The sequence below is a fragment of the Arabidopsis thaliana genome, assembly GCF_000001735.4.
Source record: "Arabidopsis thaliana chromosome 1 sequence".
In the NCBI taxonomy this organism is placed as follows: Eukaryota; Viridiplantae; Streptophyta; class Magnoliopsida; order Brassicales; family Brassicaceae; genus Arabidopsis; species Arabidopsis thaliana.
This window is the reverse complement of record NC_003070.9, coordinates 18,326,049-18,350,399: the sequence shown is the minus strand read 5'-3', so window position 1 is coordinate 18,350,399 and position 24,351 is coordinate 18,326,049. Positions and strand designations below refer to the sequence as shown.

General features: G+C 35.5%; 6 protein-coding genes, 2 long non-coding RNA genes and 1 pseudogene across 13 annotated transcripts; 2 read left to right on the top strand and 7 right to left on the bottom strand.

The window, feature by feature from the left end:
- Positions 1–1,350: 1,350 nt before the first annotated feature.
- Positions 1,351–3,442, bottom strand: AT1G49570 (Peroxidase superfamily protein). Its single transcript, NM_103845.3, has 4 exons — positions 3,045–3,442; positions 2,580–2,771; positions 2,301–2,466; positions 1,351–2,103 (listed from the first exon to the last, which is right to left on the bottom strand). Exons 1-4 carry the CDS (start codon positions 3,321–3,323, stop codon positions 1,688–1,690), a joined length of 1,053 nt encoding a protein of 350 aa, NP_175380.2. The 5' UTR covers positions 3,324–3,442; the 3' UTR covers positions 1,351–1,687.
- A 2,505-nt stretch (positions 3,443–5,947) lies between these two features.
- AT1G49560 (Homeodomain-like superfamily protein) lies at positions 5,948–7,949 on the bottom strand. 2 transcript variants are annotated; one of them, NM_103844.3, is made up of 5 exons: positions 7,501–7,949; positions 7,209–7,414; positions 6,828–7,095; positions 6,658–6,734; positions 5,948–6,574 (listed from the first exon to the last, which is right to left on the bottom strand). In NM_103844.3, exons 1-5 carry the CDS (start codon positions 7,673–7,675, stop codon positions 6,299–6,301), a joined length of 1,002 nt encoding a protein of 333 aa, NP_564549.1. In that variant the 5' UTR covers positions 7,676–7,949; the 3' UTR covers positions 5,948–6,298. The 2 variants fall into 2 exon arrangements, with proteins under 2 accessions (NP_564549.1, NP_001322606.1); NM_001333390.1 differs by having other exon boundaries at positions 6,037–6,734; positions 7,501–7,934.
- A 2,620-nt stretch (positions 7,950–10,569) lies between these two features.
- AT1G49550 lies at positions 10,570–11,559 on the bottom strand (annotated as a pseudogene; the record flags this gene model as incomplete). Its single annotated transcript has 1 exon — positions 10,570–11,559.
- A 1,320-nt stretch (positions 11,560–12,879) lies between these two features.
- Positions 12,880–16,777, top strand: ELP2 (elongator protein 2). 2 transcript variants are annotated; one of them, NM_103842.3, is made up of 10 exons: positions 12,880–13,158; positions 13,263–13,350; positions 13,650–13,735; positions 13,831–13,984; positions 14,088–14,248; positions 14,331–15,005; positions 15,103–15,430; positions 15,511–15,731; positions 15,860–16,037; positions 16,149–16,760. In NM_103842.3, the coding sequence occupies exons 1-10, from the start codon at positions 13,018–13,020 to the stop codon at positions 16,631–16,633; spliced, it is 2,517 nt and encodes an 838-aa protein (NP_175377.2). In that variant the 5' UTR covers positions 12,880–13,017; the 3' UTR covers positions 16,634–16,760. The 2 variants fall into 2 exon arrangements, with proteins under 2 accessions (NP_175377.2, NP_001185180.1); NM_001198251.2 differs by having other exon boundaries at positions 12,887–13,158; positions 13,825–13,984; positions 16,149–16,777.
- On the bottom strand, positions 16,153–16,444 carry AT1G07567. The gene has a single exon (NR_139270.1). It is a non-coding gene; the product is annotated as an other RNA (long non-coding RNA).
- Positions 16,711–17,971, bottom strand: GGPS6 (geranylgeranyl pyrophosphate synthase 6). The gene has a single exon (NM_103841.3). It carries the CDS (start codon positions 17,869–17,871, stop codon positions 16,861–16,863), a length of 1,011 nt encoding a protein of 336 aa, NP_175376.1. The 5' UTR covers positions 17,872–17,971; the 3' UTR covers positions 16,711–16,860.
- On the top strand, positions 16,819–17,212 carry AT1G07563. Its single transcript, NR_139269.1, has one exon. It is a non-coding gene; the product is annotated as an other RNA (long non-coding RNA).
- A 326-nt stretch (positions 17,972–18,297) lies between the features above and the next one.
- AT1G49520 (SWIB complex BAF60b domain-containing protein) lies at positions 18,298–20,741 on the bottom strand. The gene is made up of 8 exons (NM_103840.3): positions 20,393–20,741; positions 19,991–20,093; positions 19,727–19,901; positions 19,478–19,634; positions 19,275–19,389; positions 19,009–19,186; positions 18,850–18,909; positions 18,298–18,767 (listed from the first exon to the last, which is right to left on the bottom strand). The coding sequence occupies exons 1-8, from the start codon at positions 20,662–20,664 to the stop codon at positions 18,709–18,711; spliced, it is 1,119 nt and encodes a 372-aa protein (NP_175375.2). The 5' UTR covers positions 20,665–20,741; the 3' UTR covers positions 18,298–18,708.
- A 944-nt stretch (positions 20,742–21,685) lies between these two features.
- On the bottom strand, positions 21,686–23,554 carry emb1273 (embryo defective 1273). 3 transcript variants are annotated; one of them, NM_001333388.1, is made up of 4 exons: positions 23,095–23,554; positions 22,552–22,983; positions 22,237–22,468; positions 21,686–22,109 (listed from the first exon to the last, which is right to left on the bottom strand). In NM_001333388.1, exons 2-3 carry the CDS (start codon positions 22,882–22,884, stop codon positions 22,253–22,255), a joined length of 549 nt encoding a protein of 182 aa, NP_001322924.1. In that variant the 5' UTR covers positions 22,885–22,983; positions 23,095–23,554; the 3' UTR covers positions 21,686–22,109; positions 22,237–22,252. The 3 variants fall into 3 exon arrangements, with proteins under 3 accessions (NP_001322924.1, NP_175374.2, NP_001322923.1); NM_103839.5 differs by having other exon boundaries at positions 23,300–23,554; NM_001333389.1 differs by having other exon boundaries at positions 21,790–22,124; positions 23,300–23,530.
- Positions 23,555–24,351: the final 797 nt, after the last annotated feature.

Here is a 24,351-nt window from a genome sequence, read left to right as displayed (position 1 = left end):
AGTTATGCAAAAAGAAGACAAGTTTGAGTGTGACTCTAACCACACATTTGATCACTTGAGCTAGTTCATCGTGAAACACCAACCGTCCATGTGTTGAAATTCTCTTTGAAACTCCTTGCGAGAACCAGCCAACTCGACTCTATGGTACCACCAAATCATAAGATTGACAAACTTGGCTCCACGTATATATAGAAAGAGGAGTAGGTTGGTTTGAAATTGTGCAAGGCATGACATCAGAGATAAACATCTTGGTCAGCATCTTCTTTTGAGATCAGAATAACTAGCATTCAAAATTGTCTTGACATTAAATTGAAAATTATCCAAACGTTATATGAAAACACATCAACGAGACAATGACGAATGCTCCAAGAGGTATGCCCCAAATTTGCGGTCGTCTCGGACATGTAACGTTAATTAATTATTACTTATCATATTAGACAAAAAAATCTTTACTGTGTTTTTACTAATGTTATTAACACGAATATTAAGAAATAACCAGCTATAAAAGAAGAAAAAATAAGGTTCATTAACTAATTTTCACACATATACGTTTCGCTTAAAACTAAACCTCGAGTTGTTATATGTATATATTTTAAATAAAAAATTAATCTCATTTGTGGAATAGATAATGTTTAGTTTATTTGCATGAATTATATGATATTTCTCTATTGGCTGTTTGTGTTTTGCATTTAACATGATGGTGTACGTAACCTAACTACTATTTTGTATTTAGACTATATATGTATAATAGATTAAAATAGCTTATAGTATGAAGTATTTCTCATTCTTCCACTAACTCTAATCTTGATAATTTCTTGAAGTCGTTGGAGAAACTTTAATGGTTTAAAATTTATGTCTTCCAATCAGTAATCAACAAACACAATACCTACAAAGTTGGTTGCTTCCATTTGGATTTGATGGATGTATATCATCATTCAATGCTTATTTGCTTCTTTTTCGCAAAATTTAAATAAATGTATATATGTTCAAACGTATTTTTCTAATTAACAAATATATGCATCAAGTCTGAATTTAAAGTGGAAATATATGAAATGGGGTTTGCTTGTATTTGGGCTTGATGGATGTATTTTCATCATTTCTCTTTCAACTATGTATTTTCATCATTAAGAATTAAGATCTTCTTTTATTTTTTTAAACAAAAAGTTAGTGTATTTAAGAATTGTTGCAATTTTTAAGACTTTAACTATTTCGAAGATGTTTTCTTTTTTCACGCTAAGATGTTTGTTTGTTTTGACTTTTGATAGATAGTGTATATTTATGTAGACTTAGTATATTCAATACTTTAAGAAAATGTATGTTATATCAACAAAAAGAACCATGATTTTCGGAAGAAGATGTAAAATTATGATCATTAGTTAAACCCCAATCAAGAACTAAGAATATTTATATTCGTTCAAGTGAGGGAGTTCGACTTAATTTTGGAATATAAAAATACAAAGACAAATACATTTTCCATTACACACAAACGTAACACACATACAAGTCCAAGTATTTTTGTTTATGGGATCCATATATATATATATTGATACATAAGGACGCTTTTACACCATATATATAAAACATATTTTATTCATAGACTTTGGTTTATTTGATTCCTCATTAAAGCTAGATTAGCTCTAGATATATAATAGACTGATTTGGATTTTGTGAAGAGTCTATATATAACTTAACCTGGAAATCCACATTTTCCTCGAATTACTCCATCACTTCCGGTCATAACTCCGATATTCCCCATTTTAACCATTGAAACTGCGAAATCCCTCGAGAACAAGTACGGATTCTCGCTGTACGACTTCACCAAGGCGGCAGCCGTAGGATCTGTCATTAGGGTTTGATCAGAATCCAACAGTCCTATGTTGTTCATTAAGTTCACGTAGTAAGCATTGTCAAACTTGACTGAGCTAGCTGCGTCAAGAGCAGCGAGCTTAGAGTCTGAGGAGTCCACGTTAGGACACGTGTCCTTTAGCTTAGAGAGAAGTGCTGAGGAAGCGGCTAGGTTTGGGTCAGGCTGGCCTGAGCCCTTGAAGTTGAAGAGTCTATGCTTGATCACGAAACATTGAGCAAATCCTATAGTATGTGCTCCTACATACACGTATAGTCATATCGTAGCATAAATTCATGTATATACATGCCTAATGAAGTACTTTACTCTATCTAAGTTTGTTTATAATAATCGATTTTGCTACGTTTGTTTTTATTATTTTGGTTAATTAACACAATAGTCAATCGATATTATTATTTTTATCTCTATAATTTATCGTTAGTTGAAGTGACCAAACCTGAGAGGACAACAACGTCCTTGAGGTCGAGTCCAAGGGTCACGAACTTGGCTGTTATATTCTCCAACGCCTCAAACGGAGATGGCAGATTTGTATTCGCCGCTTGCTCACTCGCCGTTAATGAGTCCCTTCGTCCCAAAGGCACGGGCCAAAACGGTCCTCCAGTCTGCATGGCATGAGAAGTCATAACTAAGTAACCGATCGATTATGTTTTGTTTTTTCATTAATATTTTGACATTTCAGATTATTAATGAATTTGGGTTTTAAGATCACACGTACGAGGACGACAGCTTCTCTAGCCGCGAGAGCAACTATGTCAGCGCATGAAACTGTTAAGGGACAAGAACTTTCGATATCAGATTTAATGTCTTCAATGACTTCGAATCCACGGACTGAGTTTCGGTTTGGCTGAGCGTTCTTCTCTCCTTTGAAATCCTCTGAATCGTTCAGAAGTATAGATCCATCACATCCCTACAACATAAAGGAAATATTATATATTTGATACACATATATAGACCCTGTAGTCTAGGACATCTACTCTAATATGTATTTTTTTAATACTAAATAATACAAAAATTGTTATAAATTCTGTAGAATTTGAATGATTATTTTTATAATACCTATAGAGTATGTTTGACTAGTGTGAGTGATATATAATCCACAATCTTATATATGCATGCGTAAATATAAAAAGAAAATGTCACGTAACTTACAATATTATTAAACAAACAAAAATAAACTTACATTGACAAAACAATCGTGGAAATGGAGTCGAAGAAGAGATGCAGCGATTCGAGAATCATCTTTAAAAGCTCTCCAAACTCCGGACTTAACAATCGTTTGAAGACGCGGACAAGACCGGTCATAGAATCGATAGTTGAGATTGCTAGTTAGTCCATGTCCGTGACCATTGTTGTAACCATTGTTATATCCCGAAGGAAACGAGGAGACAAAGCCTTTGAAGAAAAGAGTAAAGATTGCTAGGTAAGACACAAACAAATACATTGACATTTTGTGGTCCATGATGATGAAATGAAAGATATATGATCGTAGATTGATAGTGTATTGCTATGATGATTTTAGCTTGTATTTATACACCAAAAACAAGGTGTATTTTTAAAAAATAGATATTTGCCTTAACAAGGGTGCGCCTCGGAGATGCATGCATAATTAAGAAAGTGGGAATGCCACTATAAATAAGATAATATAGTGGGATAAATTTTGAGGTTTTTGTAATATTAGGTTTTTGTCAGATAGTTCAGTCACTTGGCAAAATAAATGATTTGTTATTACCCATGTGAGCATGTGATTTTATCTAGAATTAAAATGCCATATATTATACCAAGTCATACGAACTTTTCCTTGTAAACGTCATACAAACATTCAAATAAAAACCAAAACCTAGTAAATGTTAAATGTATACTCATAAGTTTTGAATAGTGGGAGAATTAGTGCATGTAAATAATCTAAACTAATCATCTCATGCCCTTACTTTTTCATTTTTATTGATAACGTTGTGCGCATTTGGGGTGTTTAGCGCAGCCTATGTACAGCAAAAATGTAATCCGGTTTATAATGATCTATTGGAGAAAATATCGGTCTAAATTCCGCCATCAATCTCCCTTTATCTCTTCAATGGATGTAAGTTATAAGGTAATTAGCAAGCTTTTTAAGTTATTAGGTACGTACCAAGCTGATCAAAGTCAATGTGAACTAGTTCTCATGCAAGACTCATCATTTATAGGGGGTGGCTTCGGATCAATATTCAAATCCTAAATAATAAATTATCTACGGGTTTGTTCAAATACAAGTCTAGAATCCTAAATTAGACGAACTAAAGAAATTTTTGTAAATATCCAAAGAAGGAGGAATGGGATATTAGTTACTTTAAGTCTTCCAGAAAGTTTAGGGAGGTTAAAAGAAATTTGCTTATACGTAGAAAGTAGAAACACTTCAAAGGCCAAATTAATAGATTATCAGCCAAATTTGTCTCCAAAATAGAAAAGTAGGCTTTGATGAAATTTATTGCTCTCGTCTACATACATATGTTAAGTAATGTTTCCAACTTCTTCATAGTATAAACGAGGATTTCATTAGATGGTCCGTTGCAAATATACTTTGGAATTTAACTATATATCATATATGCCAAACTTGAAACGGATTCTAAAGGTCGATAATATCGATCCCAAAGATGGTATCACCTTCTTATGGATGGTGGAATTTATAATTTACTCGAGGTCTAATTGATAAAAGAAGGAGTATTCAACTGTGATCATGATACTCCGATCCCTCTCGATTTAAAATGATATTTGGATTTTGGGGGAAACCTTTAGACAAGCGCTGCCATTATGCTCGGTAGAACATTTCATCCAAACCACAACCAAATGATGGAAAATGTAACTTATACTTACGATCTAACTCTTGTTCTTGTATTTGTTCTGTTTGTCACATAATATCGCACTTGTTCTTAGACTTTTCAAAACATTCATTTTTCCGGATAAAATTTGGAGTTTTAAGAAACATGTGTACGTAAATTTTAAATTATTTTTGTCCATTATGTTTATGACATCAAGAGGATTGCGCAACATATTCCACTACGTGCCCATGTTGGAAGCTTACTCGGAAGTGTACTCGAAGAGTTGAGAAGCAAAGTCTTTGCTTCCTTTGGTTGGCCAAAATTTACATAACTTTCCAGTTTCCACAACCAAAGTGGATATGTAATATTTTATGAACCCACTTGTAGCTGCATATCCATCATTGCGTCTCATTTATTATAAACTAGCTAGCTAGAGTCACACCCCTGTTTAAATTTGTAGTTTAGTAATAAGCTTGTACTATAGTATCGTCGTTGAGTTATAACTTAGGTCAAAGTTAGAAATAATTAATTACAATTAGATAACAGTATTGCGGTAGAAAGTAGCAAAACATTTTGTCGTTTCAAAATTTATATCTATAACAAAAGTACTGAAATTTCTATAAATTTTTGTGAACCATTACTATGAATTTGTAGCAAACGATATACATGTGCAGTTGTTTAAAAAAACTGATGATACGAATTGAGACAAGTCTTTTTAATTATGTGGCAAAATATTGGTAAAATTATCGGAAAATGTCATGAAGTTTGTAAAAAAATCAGATATTTTACTGTCCAAGTCCAAGGTATCTATTTTGTGTAGTTTCAAACTAAAAACTCATTATTAATCTGTTTTCCAGTTCCAAGATTATTCATTTAAGTTGTTTTTTAATTTTATATATATTCACGATAGTCTCAAACCTTTCAAATTCATTTCAAAAATAAAATTGAAAATCATTTGCTTTTTTTTTTTTTTTGTGCAAATGAAAATCATTTGCTATGCAGTGTTTTTCTTGCTCATATGTATCATTGGGCTGAAAACATGAGGTGGGCCGGCTGGGTAGCATGAGGCATATATATATATATATACCCAAAATGCCCAAACTTTTCTGCTTGTTGATTTTTTTTGTTATTATAAATTCACCCAAAAAAAACATAATTTAAAATAATACCATATGTAATACGCATCTGTCGGTCAAAGCTAAAGACCTTTTAGTCAATTGAACGAACGACCGAATGATTAGGTGAGCGTTGAAGAACATTATTTCAAAGCTTATGAACAAAAAATTCAAAGCATCTCTACTATGAATCTGAATAAATGACCAAACACATGCTTATGTCCCTCCTATTATTATGCTCTTTTTGTAAACTAAACACACAAAATTATGAAACAAAAACATCAAAATTATTACTTGAATATTGGATAATGCCTCAAGAAAAATAAAAACCCAACCAAAAAAAGCCGTTTACAAAAACAAGGCTAAGTATAATCTCTGCAAATAATTTGAACCATCCTCACTCTCTCTTTTTCTCTATATATATATCTATAAACCTTTCTATAATTATTGTTCTCATTCACTACTAATAGATATAGTAATGAATCCAAAATAACAAAACCGTGATCAAGAGTTTGGTTTCTTGAGATTTATGGTGATCTCAATCTCTCCAGTTGAAAGCTCTCAGACTTAGCATCTTCAACATCTTCCATGCTACTATCTCCACCAGTTGTTGTTGTTGTAGACGGTAACTGCAAAGGACCTTGAGGAGAATCTGATTGCGCATTGCTTCTCTTCAATGATTCTCCTCCTTCACATGTCTCTTCTTCATCTTGTGCTGAAGAATTCCACAAGTTAAACCCTAAAACAACTGCTGATTGTTTCTCCGCATTCGAATTTGGCTTCCTGATGTGTAACCTGTATTTCTACATATAACAGAGAAAATGAGTTCTTAGTAACATTCACTGTAAGACTCAAAGATCTCAACTTTTTGTTTCTTTTTAGTTACCTGTAAATGACTCTTGACTTCATCATTGGTTAAGCCTTCTTCTTGCATATGTTCTCTAATTTGTTTAGGAGTTGCCACTGTTATTAACACAACAAAACATACAAAGATATTACAACACATTCTGTATCAGGTAACCAAACTCAAGAACACAAGAAGAAGATCTTTTATACCTCCCGGTCCACCTAGCTGTTGCAATGCATCGACAAATCGGCGATGCAACTCTGGATTCCAACACCTTCTTTGCTTCCGTAAAGCTTGCTGCTTAAGAAATGCTGGTTGTTGTGGTACTGCTGGTGTTGGTGGTTGTGGCATAGAGTTAGAAGTAAAGCCACATGAGGCAACAATCCCTTTTCTTCTTATCGAACTCGAACTTAAACCGAGGCCTAAACCAGTTTCCACCTTTGGAATCAACAACATAGGAGATTTCTCCTCATTTCTCTGCAACATTTAGATCAAGCAAAGTAGCAAACTCAGTCCTTTGTTCTTAATTAATCACAAAACATATCATCCAATCTTTCCAAATGCTGTCTCAATTCCAGAGTTTTAATTACCTTAATCTCAAGCTTGCTCTTGATCTTACTAGTGTGATCATCATTAGCTTTCCATTGCTGAAACTTCTTCTCCCTCATTAGCTCCTCTCTTTTCAGCAATTCTATTCCTCTTTCTCCTTGAATAGGTTTATTAACAGAAATGAAATCTTTCAACAATGGTTGAGTCTCCATCTCTGAACATCTCTTATCCTTCAGATACAAAATCGCTGCAAACAAAAAAAACAAAACTTTCAGCAACCCAAATGATTAAAAACAGAGGAAACAGAGGAGAGATCAATCAAAAACAACGAACCATCGTTTAAAATCTGCAAAGACAGAGGAAGCTCAAGTTGACAACTTTCGAGCTTTCTCTTCTCTTCTTCAAGCTTCTTAACATGTTCATCAACTTTCTCAACCGCCACAACATTCATCGAAACTCCTCTCCCAAAGATCGATCCCAAACTAAGCTCATCACCTAAAGAACCCATTTTTATTTTTTCTCGATTCGAATTAAAAACTCAAACTTTTTCCAGAATTTGGCATGATCTCAAACCCACTCTCTTGATATCACAACAATAACAACAACAACAGAGTCAAATAGTAAGAGAATCAGAGTGTGAAGAAGAAACAACTTGAGATGAGATCTGTGTGAAGCGATTTTATATTAGAGGGAGAGAGAACAATGTTTGTGGAATCTTTTGGAAGAGAGAAAGAGAGAAGATTGATTGAAGGAAGAGGAAAGCTAGAAGATTCTGTCTTGTGGGGTTTTAATCTTTTTTAGATATCACAAAACTCTTCGTTTCGTCGCGTATCTCTCAAATTCCATTTTTACCCATTTGCTCTGTTTTTGAATTTTACAGTTTTACTCGCGAGTTGACTCATTCTCTAACTCATACCAAACTCGTGATTTTTCTCAATGTTTTCAGCTCCGATTTTTTTTTTCCTTAGATTGGTTGGTAAACATAAAAGCGTACAATATTTTTCTTAGGAGATAGAAAAAACGATATGCGCGGTTTGAAGATTAAACCGATAACAGTACAAAAAGCTGAGAATAACACTTTTAGTAACGCTTTTGACGTCGTTTTTATGATTTGTAACTGTTGAAATGGTATCATTTGTACTGTTACGGTTTAAAATTACAAATCAAAGATATGGATACTTTAAATTTTTACACTCTAATTTTTTTAATAGTAGATTAAAGAAAGCTAATTTTACGTGAAATTTTAATTACTAATAAAAAACAAGAAAAATAGATATTGTTTTTTATATAGTTAAATTCGTTTAAATCATTTTGTTATTTGAAACATCACTTTCTACTTTCTATTGCATTTAATGTTGGACCATTTAAATATCTAATTTTATGTGCAAATAGATCCTCAACAATTTAAATTCTGTTGATGAAAAATATCTTAGTTGTTAAAATAAATGATGTAACGTAATTTGTACGGTTGTTAAAAGATAACATAACTTAGAAAATTGCCCTTTTGATTGAGATATGTGCGATCGCACCATCGATAGGATACCAAAACTCATTTTAGATTACAAATGCAGTTAGATTTGAATACATATGTGACTTGTTTTTCTCATCATAACATTGGATTTGAAGCTTTGCTAGTTATTACACTCACCTCTCTTCTGTTTCCTAATAAATGGTTGGTCCAATAAAATTAACAACGACGTTGTTAGAGTTATTAAATATCTTTATTATGTTGGGTTTTGATTTGTGACTCTAGCTAGTTTTTTTTTTTTTAACGATAACAAGATAGTGGTTCTTGTCGGTTAAAAGCTTAATTTTAAAGATGTGTGGTGCGTCAAAGTCAAAGATACCAAAACCATGGGATTAGCGGCACAAAGAAATGTGATTGTTCCTCCTTTTTTCTACTTTCCGATTTCGAGCTTTTGTGAAGTTGAAGATTTTGTCCAAAGAATAACTTTTGCAAATGCTCTCTAGCTCAAGCACCAACAGATTTCCGACACGTGTCAATTAGAGAATGACTTAGGATTCCAAAGTCATCATTCTTCTATACCAAGTTATTTCTTGGTAACTAAAAAACATATGAATTGAAAACATTTTAGAATGTCAATTTTTTTGTCTTCCCTCGTTGTTTTTTCTAGTAACATCTCTACGCATTATATATCAAACGTTGAAAATAATTTATCTTCTTTTGAATATTAAAAGTTAGAATTCCAGTTGAATACTCATCAAATATTTCGACAAAACACATTAATTTGCTTGATTTGATTAGTTTAACTTTGAACTTTTCTACGAAAGTGATGCTTTTTTCGTCAATAGAATAATGCATATAATTAAGCATATCATGTGCAGAGAATAGTTTCCTCTGACAAACCAACATGAAATATATTTTGTTGAAAAAAGTGTCCCAATATATTCTTCGAATTAACGAATGCGAGACAAATATTTTGGAAAGGCCAATCGAATCTCTATATATTTATATATTTGATGCTGGTTAGATTCTCGCCTCTCTCATAGATATAATAAGAATTTTGCCAACCAGTCGTCGAATTATAAACTACATTTTTGAGTATATTATACACAAACTTTTTGATGTCATTATATATATAAACCAGTCTCAAATACTGCTGAAGTAAGGACCTTACGTTAGATCACATCGATTTCTCTCATCTCCATTCGTTTTGTCGGGTAGTCCCAGTTAAAAATTTTACTTTGTATATTTTTGGGGATTACTTCAACATCAATAACTTAGTACTTATGCCACTTATATTATGAAACTAGGGGTTCAACTAAATTAGTGTAAATCGTAACTATCCAGAGATTTGAATTTAAATCTAGATAGATGACCAAAAATATTATTCTTAACGAGTTAGTTACTGCATATTTTCTTATTTTATAGAATAAGTTGAATTCGATCGTACTTATTATCTGTACGAACTACTGGTTTTCGATGTAATGCAGTTGACAACACCATAAGAGTATAAAACCTAAAGCTGTCAATTGGGCTTGACCATGACCAAATGGTCTTGTCCAGTTGGACATTTTTTTTCTCTTCACAAAAATGACCAAGCCCAAAGTGACCAAGCCCAAAAGTGACCAAGTCCAAGAGTGACCAAAACCAATTATATATGTCCATGGACATAAAAAAAATGTTTAACATCACAATAATAATCTAAAATGACCATGACAAACATTGTAATTAGACATCATAAAAACATTTTAAGACAACATTCTTAAGACTATCCATAAAGTTCAACATGACCATCATTCTTCAATCTTCTCTTCTTTCTCCTTCTCGTTCTCCTCTTTGTTCTCTTCTAAATCTGCAGTTACAACCATTAAACAAGAGAGTAAACAAATCTCTAAAGCTTAAAACAACTATACAAACAAGAACTTGTTTCATTTACCTTAAGCTTCTTCTTTCTCTTCTTCTTTCTCTTCTTCTTTCTCTTCTTCTACTTCCTCTTCTTCTCCCTCTTTTGGAAAGCCTCGCAGCCAATTCCTTGTGCAGATTAATGCTTGGATATTTTCAGGAAGAAGACTACTCCTATATTTACTAAGGACTCCGCTGCCTATGCTAAATGACGACTCAGAAGCAACCGTTGTTATCGGAATGGAGAGAACATCACAAGCCATGCTTGATAACTCCTTAAAGCGACAAGAGTTATCTTTCCAATATGCTAGGACATTAAAATGTCTAAAAGCAGCCATATCTAATGTTGGTTCACCTAAATATATGTCCAATTCTGATTTTCCACTACTACCAACTTTTTGAGAGACAAATGCATAAAATCCCTGAGAAAAAATTCACACAAATGGAGCATATGAGATACAAAGCTGCCAGATAGAAGTCTAAAACCAAGCAATATATAACACTTCAAGTCTATCAAGCTTAAAGCAAATCAAGTGCAAAAACAGATTAAAACTACAAAAACAGTGGCTAAGTAAGAATTTACTTACACTGTAACCTGCCGGAATGTCTTCTTCCAAAGTTTCTACTTGTGAAGAGGAGGTGATGCTACTTGGACGTTTCTTGTAAGCTTTAAAAAGCTTATAGATCTTCGAACGCACATGAGCCAATCTGGACTTACTAGTTAATCGATCTAGAGTACTGAAACAATATTCCAAACATTTCAACTTAAGTCTTGGATCGAATACAGCTGCAATTGCGAGAATGTCACTATACTCTTCCCAGTATTTTTCAAACTTAAGAGTCATAATTTCCACCATTTGACAAATAGTCTCATCAACTGAAAACTCATGAGCTCTCAACCAACACTCTATCTTCCAAACTTGCATAAAATATAAGTTGGCTGTAGGATAAGAAGAACCCGAAATCAGATTTGTCATTTCAGAAAATGGCTTTAAGAATTCACATATCAACTCTCCTCTACTCCAATGACCAACTAGTCAAACCCGTTTCTGACCGTGGATCTATTTAGGCGTAGTCCATTAAAACCATGGTTTAGTTGGGCTAGAATTTAATTGTCCACAACAATATTGGTTGGGCTAAGCCCATGGTCCTTTTGACCAATTGACAGCTCTAATAAAACCTGTAGATAACAAAACAACACAAGTTTTATATACTATAATTAATTGTCTTCTCAAAGAACTTAATAGGAAGCAAAAACCATGTTTGTTTCATCCCATTTAACCACCTTAAAATCGAGATCAAACAATTTTACATATGCAAGTTCAACATACCTCCAAACATTTAGACTCAAGACGTCTATCCCTACATACAAAATCTCCTTGCCCTCTTTTTTTTTGGGTATGCCAAAATTTTGAATATACGCCAAACTACTTTCCAAATCGTTTGCATAACAAAGATGACCATAATCTTTTTCCTTACGACGTTTGTGAGGTCCACTGTAATCATCTGGATCAAGACTCTGATATAGATATCTTAAACCATATACTATCGCTAAACCATTTAGAGTATCAGTAGTCCATTTATTATTTTTAATGGACCAAACACATAAAATTGAGCTGAACCGTATCAATCCATTAAAACTTCTGATATCCAATATTATTATAAATAATACTAAAAAACTCCTTATGATACTATATGAATATCACTTATATACATGCTCTTATATGGTGTGTAGTTTTCATCCCATCCATGTAGTCTTCTAAAGGCGCTGACCATGTCAGTGATGACATAAGTCCAACAAAGGACATGGTTACGTTGGTCTCGAATATACTCCGAGACATCTTTGAGCCTTTCTCTGATTTCCTCGTCTAGTAGTAGAAAATTTTCTAGTACTCCTGTCTCCTGATATCGTCTAATATATAATAATATAGTTAACCTTAAGGCAGTCAATCATCAATACGCCATTTATCCTACTAATTTAACTCATCCAATTGGTGCTACACTATTGACGTTTGAAGGTTGGGATGGGTGTAACATATATCGCGGACATGCCTTATCCATAAATACACTTAAAATTAGTATAAATTTTCTGACTTGCCTTACCTGAGTTTGATTATTTTCTTAGTAAAGTATTTTGATATTATAATTTGGTAGTAATATAATCACTATAACATGCAAGAACTACAAAACCAGAGGTCTCTCAAATGGACACTCATTTAATTGTTACGATAGTAAATGTCACCCATCAATGAAACCTAAGTCAATTGGATGATTTGGGCCCAATTGGACCTAATTCGGCCCATTTAATATTCCCTCTTTTCTAACCTTTGTTTCTCCTCTTGCTTGCTCACCCTTTTCCCTGAATCTTAAGAATTACTAATTCCCGGCGAGTTTTCCCGGCGGCGGCTAGATAATACTGGTTTCTGCCAGCAAGATCGAAGGAGATAAACTTCGTAATCAAAAAGTCTCCTTCTGATAAAAAGATGTCAGAAAACACAAAAGTCGAAGCGAAGAGAGTGTTCATAGGAGCAGGATGCAACAGAGTCGTCAATAACGTCTCTTGGGGAGCTTCTGGTCTTGTCTCTTTCGGTGCCCAAAACGCCGTTGCTGTTTTCTGCCCTAAGGTCTGTTTGTTCCACTCTTGTCTCTCTCTTTCAAAATCATTCCAAAAGCAAAGATGTGATTTTTTTTGGGTGTGTTTTGTGTCTTTGTTTAATGTTTTTTTCAGACTGCCCAGATTCTTACAACGCTCCCAGGTCATAAAGCTTCTGTGAATTGCACTCATTGGTTACCCACTTCCAAGTTTGCCTTCAAAGGTAGGACTTAAAGCTTACTTGCTGTAATTTTGAATCCTTTGGTTTATAGGAACTTCTTTTGCTATCTATTTAGAGAGTTTTAAGTATGTTGAATCGCTTAGGCATTGCTAAAGGATGAGACTTTTGATGTTTTATAAGATAGAGAACATAGGTTGAAGAATTTGTGAGTGATAGCAAATTGAGAAGATATAGGCATTCAAATTTTCTATTTATAGTCTCTATCTACGGTTTGGTGATTTAGTTGCTGTGAAAGGTTTTATGTATTTGTATCTCCCTGAATTTTCTATGATCGTTCGCAGCCAAGAAATTGGACCGGCAATATCTGCTATCAGGTGATTCAGATGGTATCATCATCCTCTGGGAACTATCTACTCTTAATAACGATGTAAAATTCCCTTACTCTCGGTCTGATCTTAGTTTCTTTGCGGTTTCTCTATTATCTCTGATCCCTAGTATGTTTTCTGTTTGTTTTAGCAACAGTGGAGACATGTACTACAACTACCACTGTCTCACAAGAAAGGTGTAACTTGTATCACCGCTTATATGGTTTCTGAAACCGATGCAATGTTTGCTTCAGCTTCTTCTGATGGAGTTGTGAATGTCTGGGATGTTTCTTTTCCGTCTCAGCCTAGTGGTAAGCATTAACGTTGCTGCAGTATATTACCGGTTAAACGAAGTGAAGTATGTCTTCTAAGCAGTATCTACATCTTTTTCTTCCTCTGTGTTATCTGTTGCAGAGGAATGTAAAGTGGTGTGTCTGGACTCTATCTGTGTTGACACTAAAGCAATTGTAACGCTTTCATTAGCGGAATTGCCTCAAAATCCTGGTCGATTTGCCCTTGCTTTGGGCGGATTGGACAACAAAATCAAACTTTACTCTGGAGAAAGAACAGGAAAGGTGCTTCCCGATTCGCTTTTGTGCCAAATTATTCTCAACTAAATTCAATTGTGAGAGTTTTTTTGGTTTCATCCTTTTTCAGTTTACTTCTGTTTGTGAGCTTAAAGGCCACACGGACTGGATTCGGAGTTTGGACTTCTCATTACCGTTACACACAACAGAAGAAATACCCAATAGTATTATGCTTGTGAGTTCTTCCCAGGACAAAGTTATTCGGATCTGGAAACTAGTGTTAGTCGGTGATGTTGGCTCGTGGCGAAGAGAAATCACTCTAGCTTCTTACATTGAAGGCCCAGTTTTCGTCTCAGGGACATTTACATATCAGATTTCAGTTGAATCTGTTCTGATTGGACATGAAGATTGGGTCTATTCTGTGGAATGGCAACCTCCAGTCATCGATTTCATTGATGGGCGGCTAGTTAACCACCAACCGCTGAGCATTTTATCGGCTTCGATGGACAAAACGATGATGATTTGGCGGCCTGAGAAGAAAACGGGTGTGTGGGTGAACGTTGTCTGTGTTGGAGAGCTAAGTCACTGTGCTCTTGGTTTCTACGGTGGTCATTGGAGCCCAAATAGTCTGTCTATTCTGGCTCATGGATATGGCGGAGCTTTTCATCTCTGGAGAAATGTTAGTAGCAGCAAAGAGTCTGAGAATTGGCAGATGCAGAAAGTTCCTTCGGGTCACTTTGCTGCTGTGACTGATGTCACATGGGCTAGAACCGGCGAGTACTTGCTATCCGTGAGCCAAGATCAGGTCAGGGTTTATGGTTGAGGTGTTAAAACGATTCAGTATATTATAATGCAAAAAGTTTCTTTTCTGATATTTCATTCTCCAAATTTGCGTTTTGCAGACCACTCGTGTGTTCTCAGCATGGAAGAATGATGAGGGGAATGAAGCAGAGGATGAGCATTGGCATGAACTGGCTCGTCCTCAGGTTCACGGGCATGATATTAACTGTGTGGCTATGGTTCAAGGTAAAGGCAACCACCGTTTTGTTAGTGGAGCAGAGGAGAAAGTTGTGAGAGTGTTTGAGGCTCCTCTGTCGTTCTTGAAGACTCTGAACCACACTTGTGCGGGAGGAGAAGGAAGCTTCCCTGAGGATTTACAAGCAGACGTGCAGGTTCTTGGAGCGAATATGTCTGCTCTTGGATTATCACAGAAACCTATCTACTTACACTGTAAGTGATTTTGATTGATTTAACACCATTACTAGCTTTTTACCAAAAGCAATCTTGAGATTCTTAATTTTTTTTCGCAGCTTCTAGTGAACCACTGGAGAGAAATGGCGGAGGCGAAGGTTTGGATACATTTGAGACAGTTCCAGAGGCGGCTCCAGCAGAGTTGAAAGAGCCTCCAATCGAAGATCAGCTTGCGTTTCATACTTTATGGCCGGAATCTCATAAACTCTATGGTCATGGTAATGAACTATTTTCTCTCTGCTCTGACCACAAGGGAAACCTTGTTGCTTCATCGTGTAAGGTAAGTTAATGCAGTTTTCAGAATTTTTTTACACTTCTTCAATCTCCTAGATTTAGATTTTAGATCTAACTGAGCAGGATTCCATTACTAAATTATTATTTTTATATATGAACCACAAACTTCTTCAGGCTCAATCTGCATCCATGGCAGAGATATGGCTATGGGAGGTTGGGACATGGAAAGCTGTTGGTCGTTTGCAATCTCACAGCTTGACGGTGACGCACTTGGAGTTCTCTTATGATGACACTCTGCTCTTGTCTGTCTCAAGAGATCGTCACTTCTCCGTTTTCTCTATCCAAAGGACAGGTAACTCAAGCGGTTTCAACTTCACCGTTCTAAATCAGATTTTCTCAAAACATCGAAAAATGTCTACGTTTTTAGCGTCTCTAACTCGTCTGTTTTTTTGCTTCTGTTCAGACAATGGTGAGGTTAGTCACAAACTCATGGCAAAGGTTGAAGCACACAAGAGGATCATATGGGCATGTTCATGGAACCCGTTTGGCCACCAATTTGCAACTTCATCAAGGGACAAGACTGTCAAGATCTGGTCAGTTGAGAACGACGCTCGCATTAAACAGATTCTTGTCTTGCCTCCGTTTGGAAGCAGTGTAACGGCCGTGGCTTGGACTGGACTAGACCGCAACGAGAAGAGTGGGTGCGTGGCAGTGGGGATGGAAAGCGGGCTAATAGAGCTGTCGAACGTAAAGATTATAGAAACAGAGGAAGGTACGACTGCAACAGCAGCTCTTGCTCTTCGGCTCGAACCGTTCATGTGTCATGTCTCGGCTGTGAACAGGTTAGCTTGGAGACCAACCGAGAAGTGTGAGTCTAATCAGAGCTTGCGATGGTTAACTTCTTGTGGGGATGATAATTGTGTGAGAGTTTTTAACTTCAAGTTTTGAGTTTACAACACAAAACATATCGTTGTATTTTTAAGATTATGGACCAAAAGGTCCAAAACTCTCTTCCATACAGGACCATTGTAATATTTATGCAAATTTTGGTTAGCTAAATCGAAACATGTTTAACAAACCACTTTTTTCCTCGTTTAAAAGGAAAAACAAACAAATAACTTTCTCGCTTTGCATCTTTGATGCTTTTCATTGATTATTAAGCTATGGTGCAACAGTCAGTTTTGTCTCTTGACAATATAATCAGCGAGAGACAACAAAGGAACCACCTTGTCAGAATCAAACCCCTGAAGATGTTCCTGCGCTTCTCTGTTCAACCTCTTTGCATATTCTCTCGCATTGTCCACACCCATCACCTTCGGATACGTCAGCTTTCCGGTGATCAAATCTTTACCGGCAGTTTTCCCAAGCTCCTCGGAAGACTTGGTCTCATCGAGTACATCATCCATCACCTGAAACATCAGTCCAACGCACCTCGCGTAGCTCTTAAGCCTCTCAATCTCTTCATCAGACCCACCTCCCATTATAGCTCCCACAACAGCCGCAGCTTCAACCAAAACCGCGGTTTTATGAACATGCATCAACTCAAGATATCTCAATTCGTCGTCTTCGTTCTTAAAACTCATCCTTTCTCCGGCCAAATCCGCTGCTTGGCCTGCCACAAGTCCCTCTGTCCCAACAGCTCTCGCCATCTCCTGAACAGCCCGAAGAACCCTCTCTGAAGTCACCCCCAATGAGGTCGATGCCAATGTCTGCTTGACGGCCAAAGACCTGAGCGCATTAGAGGCCAAGATGGATGTTTTCTCGCCAAAAACTTTATGGTTGGTGGGTTTTCCACGGCGGAGGCTGTCGTCATCCATACAAGGAAGGTCGTCTAGGATGAGCGACGCTGCGTGAATCATCTCAACCGCACAGGCTGCTGGCATTGCGGTTGACTCTTGGCCACCTACGAGCTCGCAAGCGACCAAACAGAGCATTGGCCTTACTCGTTTTCCGCCTGGGAGAAGCGTGTACCTCATAGCTTTGTGAACCTCGAGTACTGGCTCCCAAAGAGGAACAAAATTGTTGCAAAGAGGAATTGAATTGTCTAGTGCTTTGTTGATGGACTTAGCCTTATTCTTCATGTATGAAATGAACTCAGAGTCGGAGCTTGCGATCGAACTTAGACGGCGGTTGGACGGTCGTATTAGCCGCATTGCAGACAGAATCAGACTGTAACGCGGCCGCATGATGATTATGTTACAGCGCAAGTAAACTTTATTGAGTTGTGTTTATATCTAATAGTAGCACCAAAATAATGTAAAGTTTCTTCATTAGCCTCTAATACAAAATAAAAAAAGGAAATATGCTTGTTAAACCATTTTAAGTTCCATACTTGGTCCTCAAGACAGATTTAATGAAATATATGCATGAATCTCAGAAGATTTACGGAAGATACAAATTTTGTTGATGTTTTGCGTAAACACCAATACATTGAGGCGTTTTAAGATCATGACCAAACTCTACTGTGTAAGATTGTAAAGACAGAGGAAGGTTAACTTCTTGTTGTAAAGATAACTGAGTCAGAGTGTTTTTGAATTCAATTATTCAAGTGCTGAGTGAAAAAACACATAAAAAACCACCTATCATGACCACCTTCTGTTTCTCTATTAGCATCATTGTGCTATTTCTGAAATTTTGGTAGATAAGTTGAAACGTTTTAGCAACTATTTAGGCAAATTTTGTTAGCAAAGTTGAAACATATTGTCACATCACTTTTTCTACAGTGCATTAAGTTTAAAGTCTGATTAGTCAAAAGTTCAAACTAGCTGTGGTCAGGTCCAGTTTTGTCACTATATATAGTTCTATACCAAGAGTGAACAAAATGCTTACTTAAACATCAGTTAAATCTGGGGCTCGACTCTCGAGTATATGAAATACTTACCAAAATTGGCCCCTTCGAATGACAGAATCATTGTTCAGTCTTGATGAAGTGGTTAGTTAGAAAGCTTTGAGACCGATTCCTGAGTCGCCTCAGGAAAAAGAACAACTTCAAAGAGTTCTTCAGTTTCAGCTTCTCACTCGAATCATTCTTCAGTTTTGATTCTTGATGAAGTAGCCTTTTCTTCATTTGATTCATCATTATCTATATAGTTTAAGAAGGTGGATGATTTTATATTCACCTTGACTAAGTAACATGAATAGATTAAAAAAATGTATGTCTGTACCTTCGTCTGTCTCCATTTTCATTTTCTGCTTTCCCTTCTCTGGATCATTAGTTGTTCCTGCTGGAAAAAAAAAGACAGTACAAAAATTAATGTACTCATAAAAAAAGATAGAGATGAATACTTCAGGAAAAATGATAACACCTTTCAATCATCAAATACCTTCATCCTCCTGTACTAGAGGCCAAATGTGTTTGGCTAGTTGTTTGTTCATTTGAAACATATTGATAGACTCCACAGGGAACAGAGACCGCAATGATTCGTCGCATATTATTGTGCGTTTATCAGATGGATCTTGCAAATTGTTCTCCTTTATGTATTTCCAAAGCATTTTCACAACCTAAAAACCATTCATTAAGCATTTAAGCATATAATATAACACATCTAGAAGTTTTGTAATATATTCACTAAATGTCAGTTATGTGTACCTCTGTTCTAGCTAACTGAGGCGTTCCAGTAAAAGCCTGAAGTTCTGGTGAAAGACTGCAAACTTTGGTAAAACCACCTCCTTTTTTCTTCGGTTTCTCCTCGGACTTGGCTGGTCTAATTCGTTAGACAGGGCTTAGTTTCTCTTGACCTTTAGTATATAACCATACAAAACACACGAAATTAAGAGAAAGAAACAACTAACTTTCTTTTCTTGCGTTTGCGTTTTCGGACACTACGATCTTCTTCTTCTCTACTCTCTTCTTCGTTATTCTCTAACGCTTCTTCGATTTTTACATCTTTCTCGTCTCTTTCCCCTGATGTCTCATCAACATCTTCCTCTTTCACATTCTTAAAACACCCTATAAAGATAAACCATTCACAAGAACTATAAACACCTTAAACTCATCGAGATGCCACCACCTAAATCTAGTAAAATTAACAAGGAACATACCATCTCCATCATTTAGCGCCCAAATATGCTTTGCCAATGCCTTGTTCATTTGAAACATATTAATTGTCTTTACACGAAATAACGAATGAAGCGACTCGTCGCATAATATATTCCGCCTATTCGTTGGATCTTGCAAATCGTGCTCTCGGATATACGCCCACATTTTCTTCACAACCTGTTATATATGCAAATGTCATCATAAGCATTTCTCCACACAAAACTATCAAAGGGAAAACAAAATTACAAAGAAATGAAAAACACTACCTCTGTTCGAGCCAATTGAGAAGTTCCTAAAAACTTCTCTAGTTGTGGTGAAAGCTGACATATTTTGTTAAACCCACCTCCACGTTTCTTAGCCTTTACCGGTCTGTTACATACAAAAACACAACATAATCACAAATTTGACTTCTTTCATCTAAAGCCAATCACAAGAAACAGTACACAAACAATCCCAAAGAAACTAAAAGTCCCCAACCTTTGATTGATTCGATCACCATTAAAATATATAGCTATATCCATACACAAAAAGTATCAAACAAATAACTTTAGTTGGCTAACCATTGCCAGATAAAGAAACCATTTTTCCAAAATCACCAAGAATACAGTCAGTTCCAAAATTTGAATTATAACAAAACAGTCAGTTCCAAAAGGAAGAGATAAGCTTACAGTTCGGTCTTATCATCATCGTTTTCACTTCCCTCTTCATCGTTTTGATCGCCATTACAGTCTTCTTCTTCTTGCTCGGGTTTGCTTTCTAACAAAGCATCGCTTTCAAGAAAAGCATCGATTTGTTCCCTGACGAAAGCTTTCTTATCGGTTAATTCGACGCCGAAATACACCTCCAGCTGACGGCGAACGCTCGCCGGAGTCGTAGTTTCTAGGTCGGAGCTACGGAGAATTTCCCGGAGCTGGGTCACGAGGTCCGAGTCCGAAACCATTTCTCTGTTCCTTCTAAGAAGAAAAAATAATTTATTTTGTTTTTGGTTTTCTTACAAAACTGAAACTTACAAAAGCGGTTTCGGAATAAGAAAACGATGAATAAGGGCATTTATGGATTTTTCACATGGCTACCTTTTTTTTATGTTTTTTTTTTTATGTACTATTGGATTAAACAACTGTGTCAGAGTAGAACAAAACAAACAAATGGAACAACAAACCGAAAAAAGTGTGGTTAATATGGCACATAAAAAACATGCGGAATTTGATTAGAATATATTCTAGAGCTTAAAATATTCAATTGATAGAATTGTATTAATTGATTAAATTAATCCGTATGATTTATCGTTTATTTGATGCATTTTGGAAAAAAATCGCACCAGAACCGTCCTATTTTGGTTGTGGTCAAAATGCAATTCATGAGAAAAGAAATAACGTTTTTAAAAAAATATATATATAACCAAAAAAATTAAAATTTTGAACACCACACGCAAATCATATTTTTGGTAAATGGTGATAATTGGTTTTTGGTGAATGGTGGTAAGATTTTAAAAGAAGTAATACTGATAGATGAGTGTTTATAATTTGGCAATGGCATCATTGTTTTTGTTCTCTTGTCGAAATCGCCGTAACAATACGGACATGCACCTGCAATGGCGTGTTTCGTTGTACTTATAGAGTAGCCTAGTACTTACAAAACAATAAATAATAGAGAATGTAAAAGATGCATTTAAAGAGGCCCTAAAAGTTAGTACTTTCCTCTTCAAGAAGAAATTAAATTCACACCTAACATTTGACCGTACAATGAAAATAGATCTCATTTTATTACTTATCTGCATAAGAACAAAAGATCACACATGTGACAGTAGCAGTTCTATACAAGTTTACAACTTTCTGTCTCTTAATAGTCCAAATATGCTATTGTGGATTGACCCAAAAATCATACCAACCAAGTGTTTTCTAACCGCGCTGTTTTACAAGTTTTCATTATGGAGAGCGTTCTAAAGTTGCATACAATTGAAATTTGTTTTTTGCTTAAAATGTTTAAAATTATGGATTCAGTTACACACACTACATAAACCGTAACCAATCACTCGATGCCTAACGTCTACACAGTCAAAAATTGTACAATCATGGGTTGGTTTCTTACTTAGTTTACCAAATAAAATTTTGTCTGACCAAAAACAAAAACTCAAGATACAAATACATATCCAAAGAATAGCGGTTTTCACAAGAACTGAGACAATTTTCCAAAGAAGAGAACACAAAACAAAACAATTCTATGGCCTAAAAGATGTTGTTAACTCATTAACCTCAACTTCTCTGAGATTGAAGAGAGAAAAGAAGAAGAAGAAAGCTCCTATCTATGCTCGAACACTACTCCACGAGGTTCCAGATAATCCCCGAAACTAATCAAAGTGACCACTTGGCACTTTAAAACACCAGCCTACAAAAGAAACAACTGCTGAGATGCATAAATCGAGCAACTAAAGTCATATCTAAACAACATTGTCTAATTGTTTATGTACTCATCATGGGATTTTGACATAACTATCTAACCATATTTAGTGTACCTTTTGATGAAGATGCTCATTCTGTTTCCAAACTGTGATTCTGCAGAGGATTTCCTGATGTGTTTCTAGTCTTCTTATACCAAAAGAACATGGACCAAAGTGCTCTAAGTAATACTCCATTTGCAAAATGTGGAACTAATAAACGCCCCCAATACGGGTAATATGGTCCAGGAAGCTTAATCAGAGTGAAGAACATCATCATAGCTATCAAATGCCACGGTACTTCCGCTTCCTGCAAGAACAAAGTCTTCTTAAGAACTAATTTTAAAACTATCATAACAATCTATAAGATAAGGGAGTTCCCTTTTCTACTACCTTAAGACGAGGCGAGATCTTCAAAGCGGTTTCTTGTAGAACGCCAGCGACAACCATACCGATGACTAATGGAAATGGGACTAAAGCAAGTTTCCTCTCATGAGCACAATAAGACATCTCACTAATGGAAGAAACCGCCAATATAGGAACGAACAAGAACTTAACGACTGATATAGCGAGATCAAGAACGAGCTGTATGAAGTTTCCGAATGCTCTATTCCAAGGAAATTCCTTAACCGGCTGTGGAGAATTATCCCAAACATGTTTGGTTCTCCTCAACAGATTATCGAAATTAAGCTTCTTTGGTTGTTCCCCTGAATGTCCAGATTCCATATGAATTGCACGACAGAGCAACGATCTCTTTGATACTTTAGCTTCATTTGCACTCTGAAAGGAACAATCTTTATTGTTCTTAGAGTAGCTCAACGTGAACTGCAAAAACAAAACTTAGAGAAATCAACAACTCATACCACACACAAGTTCATCATATTAAACAAAAAAACAGTAATTTGCTATAAGCCTAAGGAAAGATTCGTAATTTACATGGTTAATGGATCCAATAAGAGTTGTGAACCTCTAAATTCACTATTCTATCTGATTGAAATTGATCCAATATACCTAAAGGTGGAAATTTTTGACATTAATCCAAAGACCCATTGAAGAAATAATGAAAAGTTACAACCTTTTTGCTGGGTGGTAGAGTTATTTTGAAGATTTTGTAGAAGAGAAGAGAGAGAGATATGGTTACCTGGGTCGTCGAGTGAAGTCGCAGAGCCAGTGAAGATTGAGGCGAAGAAGAAAGAAAGAGATGAGACATCGCCATTTATTTATTAAACTCTCTGTTCGATTTGAGTGTTCAGAGAAAGTCCATTGAAGAAAAGATTCTCTGAATAGAGCGGATAAGAGAGAGGGGTAGAGTTTGGTAACAGACACAAAGAGTGAAAGAGGGTTCGAGCCTAATGAGAGAGAGAGAAATCGTCGACAGGGAAAAAAGAGAGCTTATTACTATTTTACAAAATAAAGGGGTCTATTTGTAAACAATAAATAATCTAAGGGTCGAAGCACATATTTCATTGGACTCCTTACTCAGCCCAATACCGGCCCTGAAGTGAGCTTGTTAAGATAAAATAATATAAAATTGATTTATTTTTTATTTCTGTCAATATACAACTGAAAATGAAATACTTAATTTTGTATCACCAAAATCAAATTGATTCTTAGAGTACAAAAGGAAAAGAGGAGAATTGCTCAAATTGACCACTTTCTAAGTTATATACATGAACTTACTGGCTTAGACCTAAGTACATTTTAGTTATGGGATTGTTTGTATCACAACGTCGGACTCGTAGTGTTTACTTAATTACTTCAATAGCTATTACATACATACTAATTTGCTTTAATAGCTACGGCAGAGGGACTCGTAGTTATGCGTTTTTTACCTGTTTAACATTATATAATTTTTATTGATAAAATACTTGTTGAATTGCATTTAAAAATCGTCAATTCACCAATTTTACTATTATACAAGTTAGCAATCAAATCCATAATTTCAAACAAAATGGAGGGAGAGAAAGAAAAGAAAAATATAAAATCATCTAATAGATTATGAATAATTTTTGGGTTCACCTTTAGGTGAACCTAATTCATTTACTCCCTCTTTAATAACCAATTTGAATTTGTCATGTTATCTGATTAAAAAAAAAATTCAATCATTAAAATCCACTTTTTTGTAAATCCAACCCGATATAGAACTCGTTTAATTCCAATATCTAAACTTTAATTTTTCTTTGTAAACTCAAA